Raw genomic sequence first — 13,114 nt, forward strand, 5'->3', positions numbered from 1 at the left:
AGCAGTGTAAGATTAGAAGGAAGGCAGCTAGTCATCACTGCCCACTGCCAACTCTTGGGCTACTCTTTTACCAACGAATAGTGGGATTGACTGTCACATTATAACGCCCCATTGGCTGAAAGGACGAGCATGTTTGATGCGACGGGGATTCGAACCCGCGACCCTCAGATTACGAGGCGAGCGTTTCTTCTTAAACGTAATTATTTTAATTTAACCATAAATGTTCCCTTGTTTATAGAGGGAATAAGAAACGGCAATATGATTGAAAGCTTGAACGCCCGTTAAGATCAGGTATTCGCTTTTTTAAAACCAATTGGCATATAGCCCTTTATGTTTAAGAACACATATTTATCTAACAAAAGTATACACAAATTAAATAGTTGCATGGTTCTGTAGACTCGTAAAATTACCATTTACCTTGCGTTTCGCAAATAGAATAGTACCTGAACATAGGTCACATGCTACACCAACTGACATTGTGCGAAAGCTAATCCTATGGGCAATAATTTTCACAAAATCCTTATAAATGACCAATAAATAACATTTGACCTACCATTTACAGTTTACTAGGGAGAGACGAGCATCTACAATACGCTACTGCTGTGTGCTCAATATATATATAATACATATTAAATTGCATTCACGTTGTTAGATTTGTGCATGATATAGCTACTAGCAGACGATATTTTTAAATCAGGATAGATAAAAACGCCCTAGGAAAACCAACCCTCCATCTCACGCGCAACAACTGAACGCTGATACAGCAACGACAATATTTTACAGCAGACTACCGTGTTGAAGGCTGAAGAACAGTCACAATATCGGAAAAATATATTTTTAAAAAATCACACAAACTGTATTGAGAATTAATTTACACAGATCAGGAACAAAAAAATGTCTTCCACATCCTATTGAAATATATTATTTTAATACACATTCATTTATCCAATGTTGAAATTAATATTTCAGAAAAAATAGGTAATTTTAACTTATTAACAAAATGGAAAGATTATTTTATCTTGAACGAAAAGCTTTTTGCTCGTTAAACGAGGATTTTCAAAATAAAAGTGTTGAATCTTTAAGTAATGCCATTTGTATTAGGAATTTCTTTGAAATTGCCAATTACAACATTAAACGATGTATACATAAAGAGGTAATAGTGAGATAAACCAAATGTGTTGATTTCGAATATCTTTGTAATAATTTATACTATTTTTGTTTTATTTTTTGATAAAACTACTAATATTTTAAAATATGTGATGAAAAGTATTTGAATATATCAGATATGTGTGTGTGTTTTCTTATAGCAAAGCCACATCGACTAAGCCCACCGAGAAGAATCGAACTCCTCATTTTAGCGTTATAAATCCGTAGACTTACCGCTCCACTAGCGGGTGCATGTCAGATATAAAATAATATTTAATGTAGTATTATTAATATATTTATTTTGTTTTTTGTAATTCATTTATCTCAAGGCTATCAAATGTTATGTTAGCAATCCATTAATGTAGAGGCTACGGAGATTTCTAGAAGGTCTAAGTGATAAACGTATAAATAGCTATGATAAAACGAGCAGAAATCGATCAATCATAGAAAATGATAAAACGCTGTAGGAGTAGAAGGCTTAGTGACTGATATGTTTGAGTGAAATTGACAGTTTGAAAAAAATAAAGAAAATAATTTGTTTCATCAGAGAGAGTTCTGAAAAAATTGAACCCGTCTGTGTGGACTGTGATAAAGAGCAGGTGGACACTGAAAGTTCTGGTTGTAATTGCAGTAATTTTCGCGATTGAATTATACAAGGATAATATTGCGATAGAAATAGAAAAAAGAAATAGTTTGGCTTATCATTTGAATTCTTAAGCAATTGAAATGACGTAAGTGGACTTTGACAAGAAGAGAACTTCAGTTCTAAGAGTGACAAATTATGATATCTATATTGTAAAGAAGTTTTGTACATACGTTTAACTTGTTTTGGATACATATATAATTTTTAAAAACAGTAAAAAATGTGTTGTTTGTTTATCTTAGAATTTATCGCCAACAAGCCACAGACATATAATATAGAAGAATCCTTAACTCACAACACTCATATATTTAAAATGCTATACTTAAAAAGTTAAAAGTTTTAACATTTGGCGAACAAGCCAGGATCATACATTGGTGGTAAACAAAATGTGAATGACAACGAAAATAGGTAGGCCTATATACGTACACTTGTAGTAGCAGCACGAGTAGTATTAAAGATTACAACCATGCTATGTAACCATGTCAAATTTTGATAATTGAATAGAAAAAGGAAAACATCTTAAGTTAAAAGACAGTGAATGATGAGAGTTTATTAAACAAGAACAAGAGTGAGAACAGTGGAAACATAAAAGAGAGGAAGAGAAACAGAGAAGAAAGGTAGGAAGACTGAAAGAAGAATAAGAAAGAGAGAAAAGGAGCACAAGCTGAGGTTTAAAATCTCACTCAATCAAAGAAAGAAGGAACTAAAAATGTCAATGAATTCAGAGCCAACTGACAGAAGCTGCTCAAATGTGGTGAATATAAAGATGGCAAGGATACTTTCCTGAAGGGATATAAGAGATTTATCCAAAGTTTGAACTAAGACAAAAGCTATTGAGCCGTCTGTTTTAGTCCTTTCTCATAGGGAAAGACCTGCAAGTATATGTAGACACGATGTCAGAAGATGCTACGAACTATGGCAAATTAATAGCAGCTTTACTGAAATGATATGAACTTACTGAAGAATGTTTTTGCTGAAAGTTCAAGAGAAGTCAAACTTAAAAATGGAGAAACTGTATTTCAGTATTATCAATGGTGATACTTCACCAGATAGAATGACATAGCTAAGTGTGAAAGTAGTTTTTGAGGAATTGATAGATCTAGAAATATGAGAACAAATCATGATCGCGTGCTCAAATGACATGTCACAGTTGTTAAAAGAGAGAGCATTAAAAGATGCATAAGAGATGATCAAGCTAGCAGAACAGTATACGGAAGCCCATTGAGGGAATATGACAGTTAAGTCCAAATATATCCAGTGATGGCTGACCAGAAACAAGAGTCTGCCAAAAGGCAAAAGGAAGATAATACGCAAAAGGGGTAATCAATGTTATATTTGTTATAAAATTAGATACATTACAAAGAAGTGAAAGTCTATTATAAGCAAGGAAAAGTAGTAATATCAATACAAAGCAACTGGAGCTGTTTACAAAGATAGCCTTTCTCCTCTTATTTTTAATTAAACTGATGCCATGGGTGCTGCTGTAAAAAGAAACAGAATACATACAACTTGCCAAATTCACGACAAAAAGTAAATATCCTTCACGTGATTGATCAGTGGATGAATGATGGTCAACTGAAGTTAAAAAATGAATCAACAGTGCCAGTAGTGATTGAAACATGATATATATATTGAAGGTGCTAACAAATTATAATATACCAATATGTGAAGACTATACTGGGGACGAGAAAGTGAAGGTTCTACAAGATATTGGGTGCAGTAATGCAGCAGTAAGAACCAGTCTAGTATCTGATAGTCAGATGATGAGCATAACACGCCTGTATATACTAATTGAAGGGATAATTAAAAGGTTTACCATAGTAAAACTAAAGATGGATACTCCATATTATGTAAAATATCTTGAGACCATGTGTACCAAGGAACCAATATTTGACTTGGTGACAGGAAACGTAACAGGCAGTAAACTTTGAAAGATATACCGAAGAAAACCTTTCATCACAGAAAATTCTATATAGTGCCAACGAGAAAGTCAAACACAGAACAATGAGGGAATAGACTTACAAAACAGAGGACCAGAAACGAGTATTGAACTAGACCTATCAAAAGATTTACTGAGAAACCAAACCCAAAGAGTGTCAGAAACACTTTATATAATAAAACATCCAATGGTCGAAATTTCAAGGTCAAAAAGGTTTTAGTTCTGATACTCACAACCAACGACAAACTCACCTGGCAGTGGAAAGGATCTTTCACAGTACAGGAAATAAAGAGAATGCACTATAAAGTGAAAGATGATTGAACATTCATGGTCTACCATGCTAATATGTTGAAGTAGTACTTTGAGATAAAAGAACTTACAGGTGCGGCTACTGATGTAAAAATGGAAATGGCAGGTGTTGTTCTCATAGTAGCAGAATGAAAATGCAGTGGCTTTGTTATACTAAGCCTAAGAGATGAGACGTATAAGAACATCAACATAAATGAAGAACAAACTGGTAAGACAAAGAAGAAAAAGAAAAAAATCTACTGTGTCATTATACAGATAGATTAATCTGTCTCTTATATTTTTATTTTCATTTTATCTTTCTTTTTCTACTTGATCTTTCCACTGTTTCATCATCTGCACTTAGGTTTTAATCTCGCTTTAGAATCCTTTTGTCATCTTAAAAGTTGAACATTAGTAAAGCTCTATTCTGTTTTCATCAAAGTAATCACACTTCTTGTTCTACTGTTGGGTAGGTTTTTAAAAGTTATATGGTAATAATAATAAAAATGCGAATTCTAGCCTACGTAAAAATAAGAACTTAATTTTCGAATGGGTTTCTCGTCGTGAAGAACAAATTAATTTGTTTACTTAATAACGTTTCCAACAAGTTGTGTTCCCTTGTGAGCCTAACTTTATAAAACAAATAATACAATAATGTTATTAATATGTTTTGTTTGTATCTTTGTTGTCAATGGTAAAATTAAACAACGGACTCTTTATGCTCTAACCATCATGAGTATTATAATACATTATTACAACAAACACAAATTCGATACGAAAAAGCTAGTTCTGACGACGAAGGCTTCACACTAGTGAAGACTAGAAGTCAGAAAAACAAGAAAAACAAACACCAACAAATACAAAAACACACACAAAAAATGCATTTAAATTACCAAAAAAGCACCATTATCATACAAGGCATACCAGGAAATTACAACCAGCCAAAACTAGCAAGGGAAATATTCAGGTGCAAACCCAAGACTAACATTACAAACATTGAGCGTCTGCCTCGCGGCGGGGTTCTCGTTTAAGGACAGGAACCCGCTGACTTAAATAGATTATTGAAAGAGTGGCCTTTAGACGCTTTTAAAATAGGAAACACTACTATAAACTTGCCTGGAGCTAGGCCAACACCCAAATCTTTCGTAATCCGGGGGTTGCACCATTCTATCGACATAGAAAACATTAAGGAAGCACTAAGTGAACAAACCATAAAACACAATTCAGTTGAACGCATAATTTCAAATATGACAAAAAAAAACAACAACAAACCTAATTCAAGTAGTTAGAGACAATACCCAAGATATAACCCAGCTAATAAATAATGGTATCACAAATACACGGTAGAACAAACCAAAACACCAACAGTGGTTGTAACACAGTGTTGCTAATGCCAAAGGTTTGGACATGTAGCAGCAGCATGCCAAGCAACTGCGCGCTGTGTAGGCTGTGGAGAAAATCACCACATACAACAATGTACCAAACAAAATCCCAAACTTAAATGCTGTAATTGTGGGGAAGAACACACCGCAAACTATAAAGGATGCTAAAATTTCAAATCAATTAAGGCACACTTATACGAACTTAAAAATCAAAACATGAACAAGCCACAAACAAACAAAATCCAAGAATAATCAAAACAAACTACTACTCAAACACCAGAAAAAAAAAAACACAAACAAACTCATATGCTGCAGTAGTCAAGAAAACATCATTCATGCAGGAAAAATCATCAACAAGTAATGAAGATTTACCTAAGACAACTGAAGACACAAAAGCACACCTACGAATATTGAAAACACACTAACCAATGCCTTTACTTCCACCTTTTCTGAAATATTGACAGAATACACAAATCCAAATAATGAAAACAGTCTAACAGACATAATCATTAAAATAATTATGAAAAACATCCAACAATACGTACCACAAATGTAAACATACATCATGAACTCTGTTAAACATGGATAAATTCACAGTACTACACATCAATATCCAGAGTGCTATTGCTTCCAACACCTCTCCCCGTTAAACTTGTACATCTCATCTTTAAGATAAAATCAAATTTAAAATAATAATAATAAAATAGTGCTAAAATAAAACATCCACCTACGTTCTAGACTTAAAAAAATAAAATAAAAATATAAATGGACATTGCCCTGAAAAGGACCAGATTTAAAGTTATGTTATTACTTCAGTATTAATCAGTCCATTCCAACAAAGTAATGGAAGAAGGAAGAGGTCTAGTGTACCTGACCCTCCTGGGTATACATATATATATATATACCCAAATACCTATAGATTAATAGATAGATATATTCCAGATTAACATTTAAAAAAATATTGGACTTGCACATAACACGAGCTTATTTCAAAACGTGTACTGCAGAGTACGCATAAATTCTGATTTTGACTGATTTTCAGCAAGAAGGAGACTGAAAACATTTAACCAGGTAAAAAAAAAAATTTTTTTTATCTTTTTTAAAAATACATTCACAGTTTTGATTGCACTAAACAGGTGATAATTATTTACTGGAAAGACCTACATTAGTTTAGTGGTTAATCTGCAGATCTTAACCAAAAATCTACCGTTACAGGCTGAGAAAGAATAGCATTTATATAAATGACATAGAAAACTTTTTAAAAGTATCATGTAATAATTTACAATTTAGAATTCTAATAAAAGGTTTGTTACACCGTCTGTCCTATCTATCGTTAGCTTTGTTTTCATGATTAACAGGGTTCTTGTAATATGTAGTTATAGTTTGTTAAATTTCTACTCCCATGAAATTGAAGTTTTTATTATATCCTCAATACATATTTTCAAATATAAAATGACTCTGTAACTGTTTTTTTTCTTCTTGAATCTGCCAGGTGGCGAGTGTTGACCAAAAAATCTGACTATACCTATACATATATGTGTGGTATTTATTCTTTATTATAGCGGTTTTTGTTTGAATTTCGCGCGAAGCTACTCGAGGGCTATCTGCGCTAGCCCTCCCTAATTTAGCAGTGTAAGACAAGAGGGACGGCAGCTGGTCATCACCACTCACCGCCAACTCTTTTACCAACGAATAGCGGAATTGACCCAACAAGTATAACGCCCCACGGCTGAAAGAGCGAGCATGTTTGGTGTGACGGGGATTCGAACCCACGAAAAACAAACATAACATTCCTTTTTTGCATATTTTGTATCCAATAAAGAAATTCCTGAAACGTAATCACATAATATTTTCTCATTGCAAGTCTTTTCCCTTGTTACTTTCTCACTTTTTATAGTTAACAAAATATGTAATCAATTTATTTTCTCTAGGCTTTGTAGGATCTTTGTCCAATTGTACACATATATTGTGCTTCGAAATTTAAGTAACTTTATTGATGTTATCTTTTATATTTGGATCAGTTTAGTGCTCTCGAAGCAGTAAAGCCAAATGTATCATTTCAAATCTATGATCTAAAGTAAGCAAAACCTTAGTTGCACTGCACGTACAGGAACTTTGCGTTTGTATAAACATTTTCGTTGTGCATTACACTATGTCATGCCCATTTATTTCTTAGCAAATACTTAAGACACTTTTAGGAGAACTCTATACTGTCTCTTGCTGACCTCTCCAACCCCTCGATACACACACACACACACGTACACTGATGGCCAAAATCATCAAGCCAATGAACATAAAGAAAAAATATGCATTTTGCGTCGTTAGACTCAACCACTTATTTGAGTAGAGCTTCGAAAGATGAAAGTAAGAAAAGGGAAAATAAAAATAAAAACTTTTTTAGCATTTAATACGAAAAATGTGAACACTATGAAATTAGCCTAAATACTAGATGGTTAAAAGTTTAAAACCATATTGAAACGAAGCGTTAATCGGTAAACACGTAACGAAATTTAGTCATTTGTGTTCAAGCATTAACGTTGCCAACATCTCTCACTGACATCTCCCGTGTTACATAGGGTAAAAACATGGCAAAGGCTAAAAAGTTGACAGGGTTTGAACGTGGCAGAATTGTCCAGCTGCAAAAGCAAGATCTCTCTCAACGTGCCATCGCTGGTGAGATTGGATGTAGTAAAACTGGTGTTGCAAATTTCTTAAAAGACCCTCAGGTATATGGAACAAGAATTTCAAGCGGTCGGCCCAAGAAAATTTCGCCGGCGTTGAGCAGGAGGATACAACGGGTTATCCGGCAAGACATCAGTTGATCGTCGAACCAGATTAAGGCCCTTACGGATGGAGAATGCAGCTCAAGCACAATAAGACGGCATCTACGAGAGAAAGGGTTTAAAAACCGTAAACGTTTTCAAAGGCCACGTCTCCTTCCACACCACAAAACAGCTTGGTTAAACTTTCCTGAGAAGCACCAAACACTGGATGTAGAAAAGTGGATGAAAGTTTTATTTTCTAATGAGAAAAAATTTAACCTGGATGGTCCAGGTGGTTTCCAACGTTACTGGCACGATAAAGATATCCCACGAGACATTTTCTATACGACACAGTGGAGGAGGTTCCTTCATGACCTGAGGTGCTTTCTCCTTCCATGCAACACAATGGAGCTTCAGGTTATACAGGGGCGTCAAACAGCAGCTGGATACATTGGCATGTTAGAGAGAGTATCCTTATTGACTGAAGGCCCTCGCTTGTGTAGAAATGATTGGATTTTTCAGCAGGACAAAGCTGCAATCCACAATGCCTACAGGACAAAGGACTTTTTCATGGCAAATAACATGATTCACTTGGACCATCCAGCGTGTTCGCTTGAAGCGAACTCCATTTAAAATATCTGGGGGTGGATGGCAAGGGAAGTCCCTAGAAATGGATGTCAATTCCAAACAGTGCATGATCTTCGTGAAGCCATCTTCACCACTTGGAATAACATTCCAGCCAGCCTTATGCAAACGCTTATATCGACTATACCAAAGCGAATGTTTGAAGTTATTCACAATGACGACCGTGCAACCCACTACTGAGACCTCTTGTTGGGCATTTCCTACCCTGTTTAGGACGTCTTTTTGGTATGGTCTTAAACTTTTGAGCAGCTAGTATTTAGGCTAATTTCACAGTGTTCACATTTTCCACATTAAATGCTAAAAGTTTTTTTTTATTTTTATTTCCCCTTTTCTTATTTTCATCTTTTGAAGATCTACCCAAATAAGTGGTTGAGTCTAACAATGCAAAATGCATATTTTTTCTTTATGTTCATTGGCCTTAAGATTTTGGCCAGCAGTGTATATATACATATATAGTTGAACTACTTAATTTACTATTTTGAATTCCCCATCGTGCCAAACATGCTCGCCCTTTCAGCCGTGGGAGCGTTATAATGTGACGGTCAATCCCACTATTCGTTGGTAAAAGAGTAGTCCAAGAGCCGGCGGTGGGTGGTGATGACTAGCTGCCTTCCCTCTAGTCTTACACTGCTAAATTAGGGACGGCTAGCACAGATAGCCCTCGAGTAGCTTTGTGCGAAATTCAAAACAAACAAACAACTATTTCGAAAAATCAATTATATAAAAGTACCACAAATAAATGAATATATTTTGAATAAAATAAGTTTAGGAGGTCATTTTGAACGTGTTTTCTTTTTTCTATTTGATTCGCTGGCTCTTTTTATAGTTTGTAAATCATGATAATAAAAATAAAGGAAAAGAAGCTGAAGTGTCAAAGACTAAGAGACTTATTTTAGTCCAAGAATTTTAGTCACCACCTGTTCGAGTGCTGCATTTGCGTTTCCAGTTTAAAGGCCGAGAAGTGGTTAGGGGTGTCTCCAGCATGCCCCATAATTATCTCTACTTGCAGATAAGTCTTTGTGTGAATAATCAGCCTAGATGTTATTAAGTCCCAGTAAAGAGGACTCTCAGTGACTCATCAGATAGTGTTGATATTGACAGCTGTTGGTTTTGTGGGAGCCACTCGTGGACAAATAAAAGTTACAGTGTGTGGTATTCCCGAATAGGAAGTAAGTAGGTCCTGCAACTGGAAAGTTGAAAAATATCAAGTTACACAGGGTGCGTGTGTCTCTAATATTTCTCTGAACTCTGGCTTTGTTGTGAAGAAATGTAATGTTCATTATAATTTTTATTAACCCATTAATGAAATCACAATTCATAAATACAAAACACGAAACAAAACAAGAGCAAGTGTGTCTTTAATGAGTTTGTTGGATGGTTGAAAGAGGAGTGAATTTGTGACTCGGTCTCTCTCTCTCTCTCCCATTACTTTTAAGACAAATTACAGAATCAAAATAAACTCAAATGAAAATAAAAAAGGCTTGCATTGTGAATTAAAATGAAATACTTAGTTACAAGAAAGCTAAAAGTTCAATCTATGTTATTTTATATAATTTAAGTTCAATTTAAAAAGTTAATAAAACTAAGTTTGTTAAAAGATTGTGTGAGAAAAATCTGCCAAATAAAGAAGCTGGCTTTTAATACCAAAATACAATAACATCACATCAAACTAGGTTGTACCCGTCACTCCTCGACCGTATAACTTGCATCATGACTCAAGGTCAAGAATGGTGAACCCTGATCCGTTACGTGATTCACTAACAAGAAAAACATGATTAATTAACATTTGGTAAACAAAGTCCCAGGCAGTGTTAGTGAAAATGTTTTTACAGTAGCAATGACAGCAGCGTAGAATATTGCATTACATAAGGTTGACGCAACAAATTTTATATAGATGAAAGTTGAAGAGACCTGAGAGCCAAATTAAATGAGCATAAATCAGACGACAAGACACATTACAACCAATGCAAAAGTAGCACATATAGAGGAAGCAGGACACCTACTTAAAAGGAAGGAAACTAAAATTGTTAGCAAAGGGATGGAAAGCAACAAAGGAAAGCTATAGAAGCTGCTTACATCTTATTACAAAAGAACATTAAACCAGCAGGAGACAAGTGAGCTGAAACAGCAGCAAGCCTATGACACGACAGAAGGATGTTGAATAGGCAGAGGGTGGTCGACAGACGACAATAATGAACCAATCAGAGTGGCACAGTGCAGTGATCAGGAACCTAATATTGGAAAAATATATACATACCCTTGAAAGGCATTAGAGTGTCATACACTCCTGAAGATTTGTTGTCGACACGTTGGGAGAGTAACGATCCTGTTATAACATTTTTACTGTCTCACTGCCACCTTAGTTGGTATTTGTCAACAAGAATAATACTCAATTTATTCATAGATCTATCTGCTCACAGCAATACCTAATTTTTAAGTTATCTAGCGCAAAAAAGACAGATGGCCACAATTATCACTGCCACTCTTATTTGGCTGAATAGTGTAATTAACTGGCGAATCCAACCCATAAGGGTAACGTGGAAAATGTCAAATAAAAGGTGAGAATTCCATGTAATAAGTCAACAAACTCTGGAACCACGGAAGGTAGGAGTACGTGTCATAAACCATCAGAGTGGGTGGGATTGGAATGGTCATAAAGAAAAAGAGGGAAGAGAAAAGGGTGTGAAGGTAGAATTACACTCTCGAACAGTTTTTAGTCTTTGGCACAAAGGAATGATATGGAAAAGTAGAATGCAGGAACTATGAAACAAAACGTGGAATACACATCAGAATGACATAGTTCTCACGTTAACAAGGGCTTCAAGAAAAGGAAAGATACTGACCATGAGGACAAACATTCAAATGGAAAATGAAGAAAAGCATGGGGAAGCACATTAAAGTGCTGATCAAGAAGGAAAGCAGGTTATAGAGGGCAGAAAAAAGTGAAACAAAATATTATAGACAAGACTGGCAACCGGAAAACAATCAAATTTGGCAGACTAAAATGCAGCAGATAACACCATCCTATAGCCCAGATCAGAGAAAACCGAGACTCAGTTTAAAAAGTCAAGACAAAAAGGATGGTATGTGAGAAACAGTAGGATGGGAAGGTTGATAACCTAAGGAGATTGATCAACAGCCCTTCAGGCAAGGAACGAAACAAAGCCATGTGTTAAGATGAAGTGCACATACGGATAGATGATGTATGCCAGAATGGGGCTGATAGAGTGTTGAAGATAAAGAAAGAGAAAGTGGGAGGTAACATCAAAAAGTGGCACTGCAGTTAAAATCACGTGGGACCAAGCCAATACAGACCCACCAGTAGAACACCACATGGAGTAGTCTAAAGTGTGGCAAAGACGCATTTGAGTAGACAAATAGGGGAAAAAATACATAAGTACCAACCAGATTAATCCTGATAGATAGCATTAACAACTACCATCAAAGGATGAGGAACAGAAGATCAAAACTGGGGATGTGGTGACAAAAGCATCCAAATCTGTGACACCCCATATAGCACAGAAAACTCGAAAAATGTGAGGATCCACAGGTTATTTGGCAAGGGAAAGCCATATGTTATACTGGAGTGCAGATACAAATAGATGACACATGCCAGAGTAGGGCTGACAGAAGTGTGTTGGAAACGAAGGAAAAAGGGATGCAACACCAAGAACTGGCATTGCAGTTGAAATCACACAGGAGCTGGTCAATATGGAGTCACCAGCAGAATGCTATGTGGAGTGGTCTGGAGTGTAACAAGTACATGTGGAAGGAGGTAAATTGGAGAAAATGCATATAGGTACCAATCCAGACTGAGAGCATCGACTGATCCCACCAGAGGATAAGGAACAGTGGACTAAAATTAGAATGTGGTGTATTAAAAAGAGTAGCAAAATCTGGAACTTCCTACAGAGCACATGAAACCTGAAAAATATGAGGATCCAAAGTTCACTTGGCAGGATGGAATAACTGTCCCACTAAATTCAGGGTACCCTAATTATTACATGCAAACACTGACATGATGGCGATGAGCCCAATACAGAAAACCCAGTGTTTGAAAACAGAGGTCTATCAACTTCGTAACCCTTGCTCAGTTTTACTTAGGGATGTGTATTTAATAATATAAGCTGTTCTTTCCGCTGAAGATATTTGGTGTTTTTGGCTGCATGACCATGTTATATAACATGTGGACTAAACAGAAGAATAAGAGAAACCCTAAAATTCAAGCAAAGCTATTGATAATTTACACCTGCTAACCAGATGAAAGGCAACAAATCAGTAACTTCTGCAACCTATATGTCTTAACCAA

At 35.5% G+C, this 13,114-nt stretch overlaps 1 protein-coding gene and 1 long non-coding RNA gene across 4 annotated transcripts in view; one reads left to right on the forward strand and one right to left on the reverse strand.

Moving 5' to 3' along the window:
- The window catches only part of LOC143226504 (kynurenine aminotransferase-like), a 44,941-nt gene extending 44,160 nt beyond the window's left edge, over positions 1–781 (reverse strand). Inside the window, exon 1 of one of the 2 annotated variants that reach the window (XM_076457535.1) lies at positions 418–495. In XM_076457535.1, the coding sequence (XP_076313650.1) occupies positions 418–477 (60 nt within the window). In that variant the 5' untranslated portion in view covers positions 478–495. Of the gene's footprint in view, positions 1–417; positions 496–553 lie in introns of those variants that run through there. The other variant, XM_076457542.1, reaches the window with a different exon arrangement.
- The window catches only part of LOC143226515 (uncharacterized), a 67,676-nt gene extending 65,638 nt beyond the window's left edge, over positions 1–2,038 (forward strand). The window contains exon 4 of one of the 2 annotated variants that reach the window (XR_013014655.1): positions 1,308–2,038. This is a non-coding gene — a long non-coding RNA (uncharacterized LOC143226515). The remainder of the gene's footprint in view (positions 1–1,307) is intronic. The other variant, XR_013014663.1, reaches the window with a different exon arrangement.
- Positions 2,039–13,114: the final 11,076 nt, after the last annotated feature.

This window comes from Tachypleus tridentatus, chromosome 1, assembly GCF_004210375.1.
Source record: "Tachypleus tridentatus isolate NWPU-2018 chromosome 1, ASM421037v1, whole genome shotgun sequence".
NCBI classification, from domain to species: domain Eukaryota; kingdom Metazoa; phylum Arthropoda; class Merostomata; order Xiphosura; family Limulidae; genus Tachypleus; species Tachypleus tridentatus.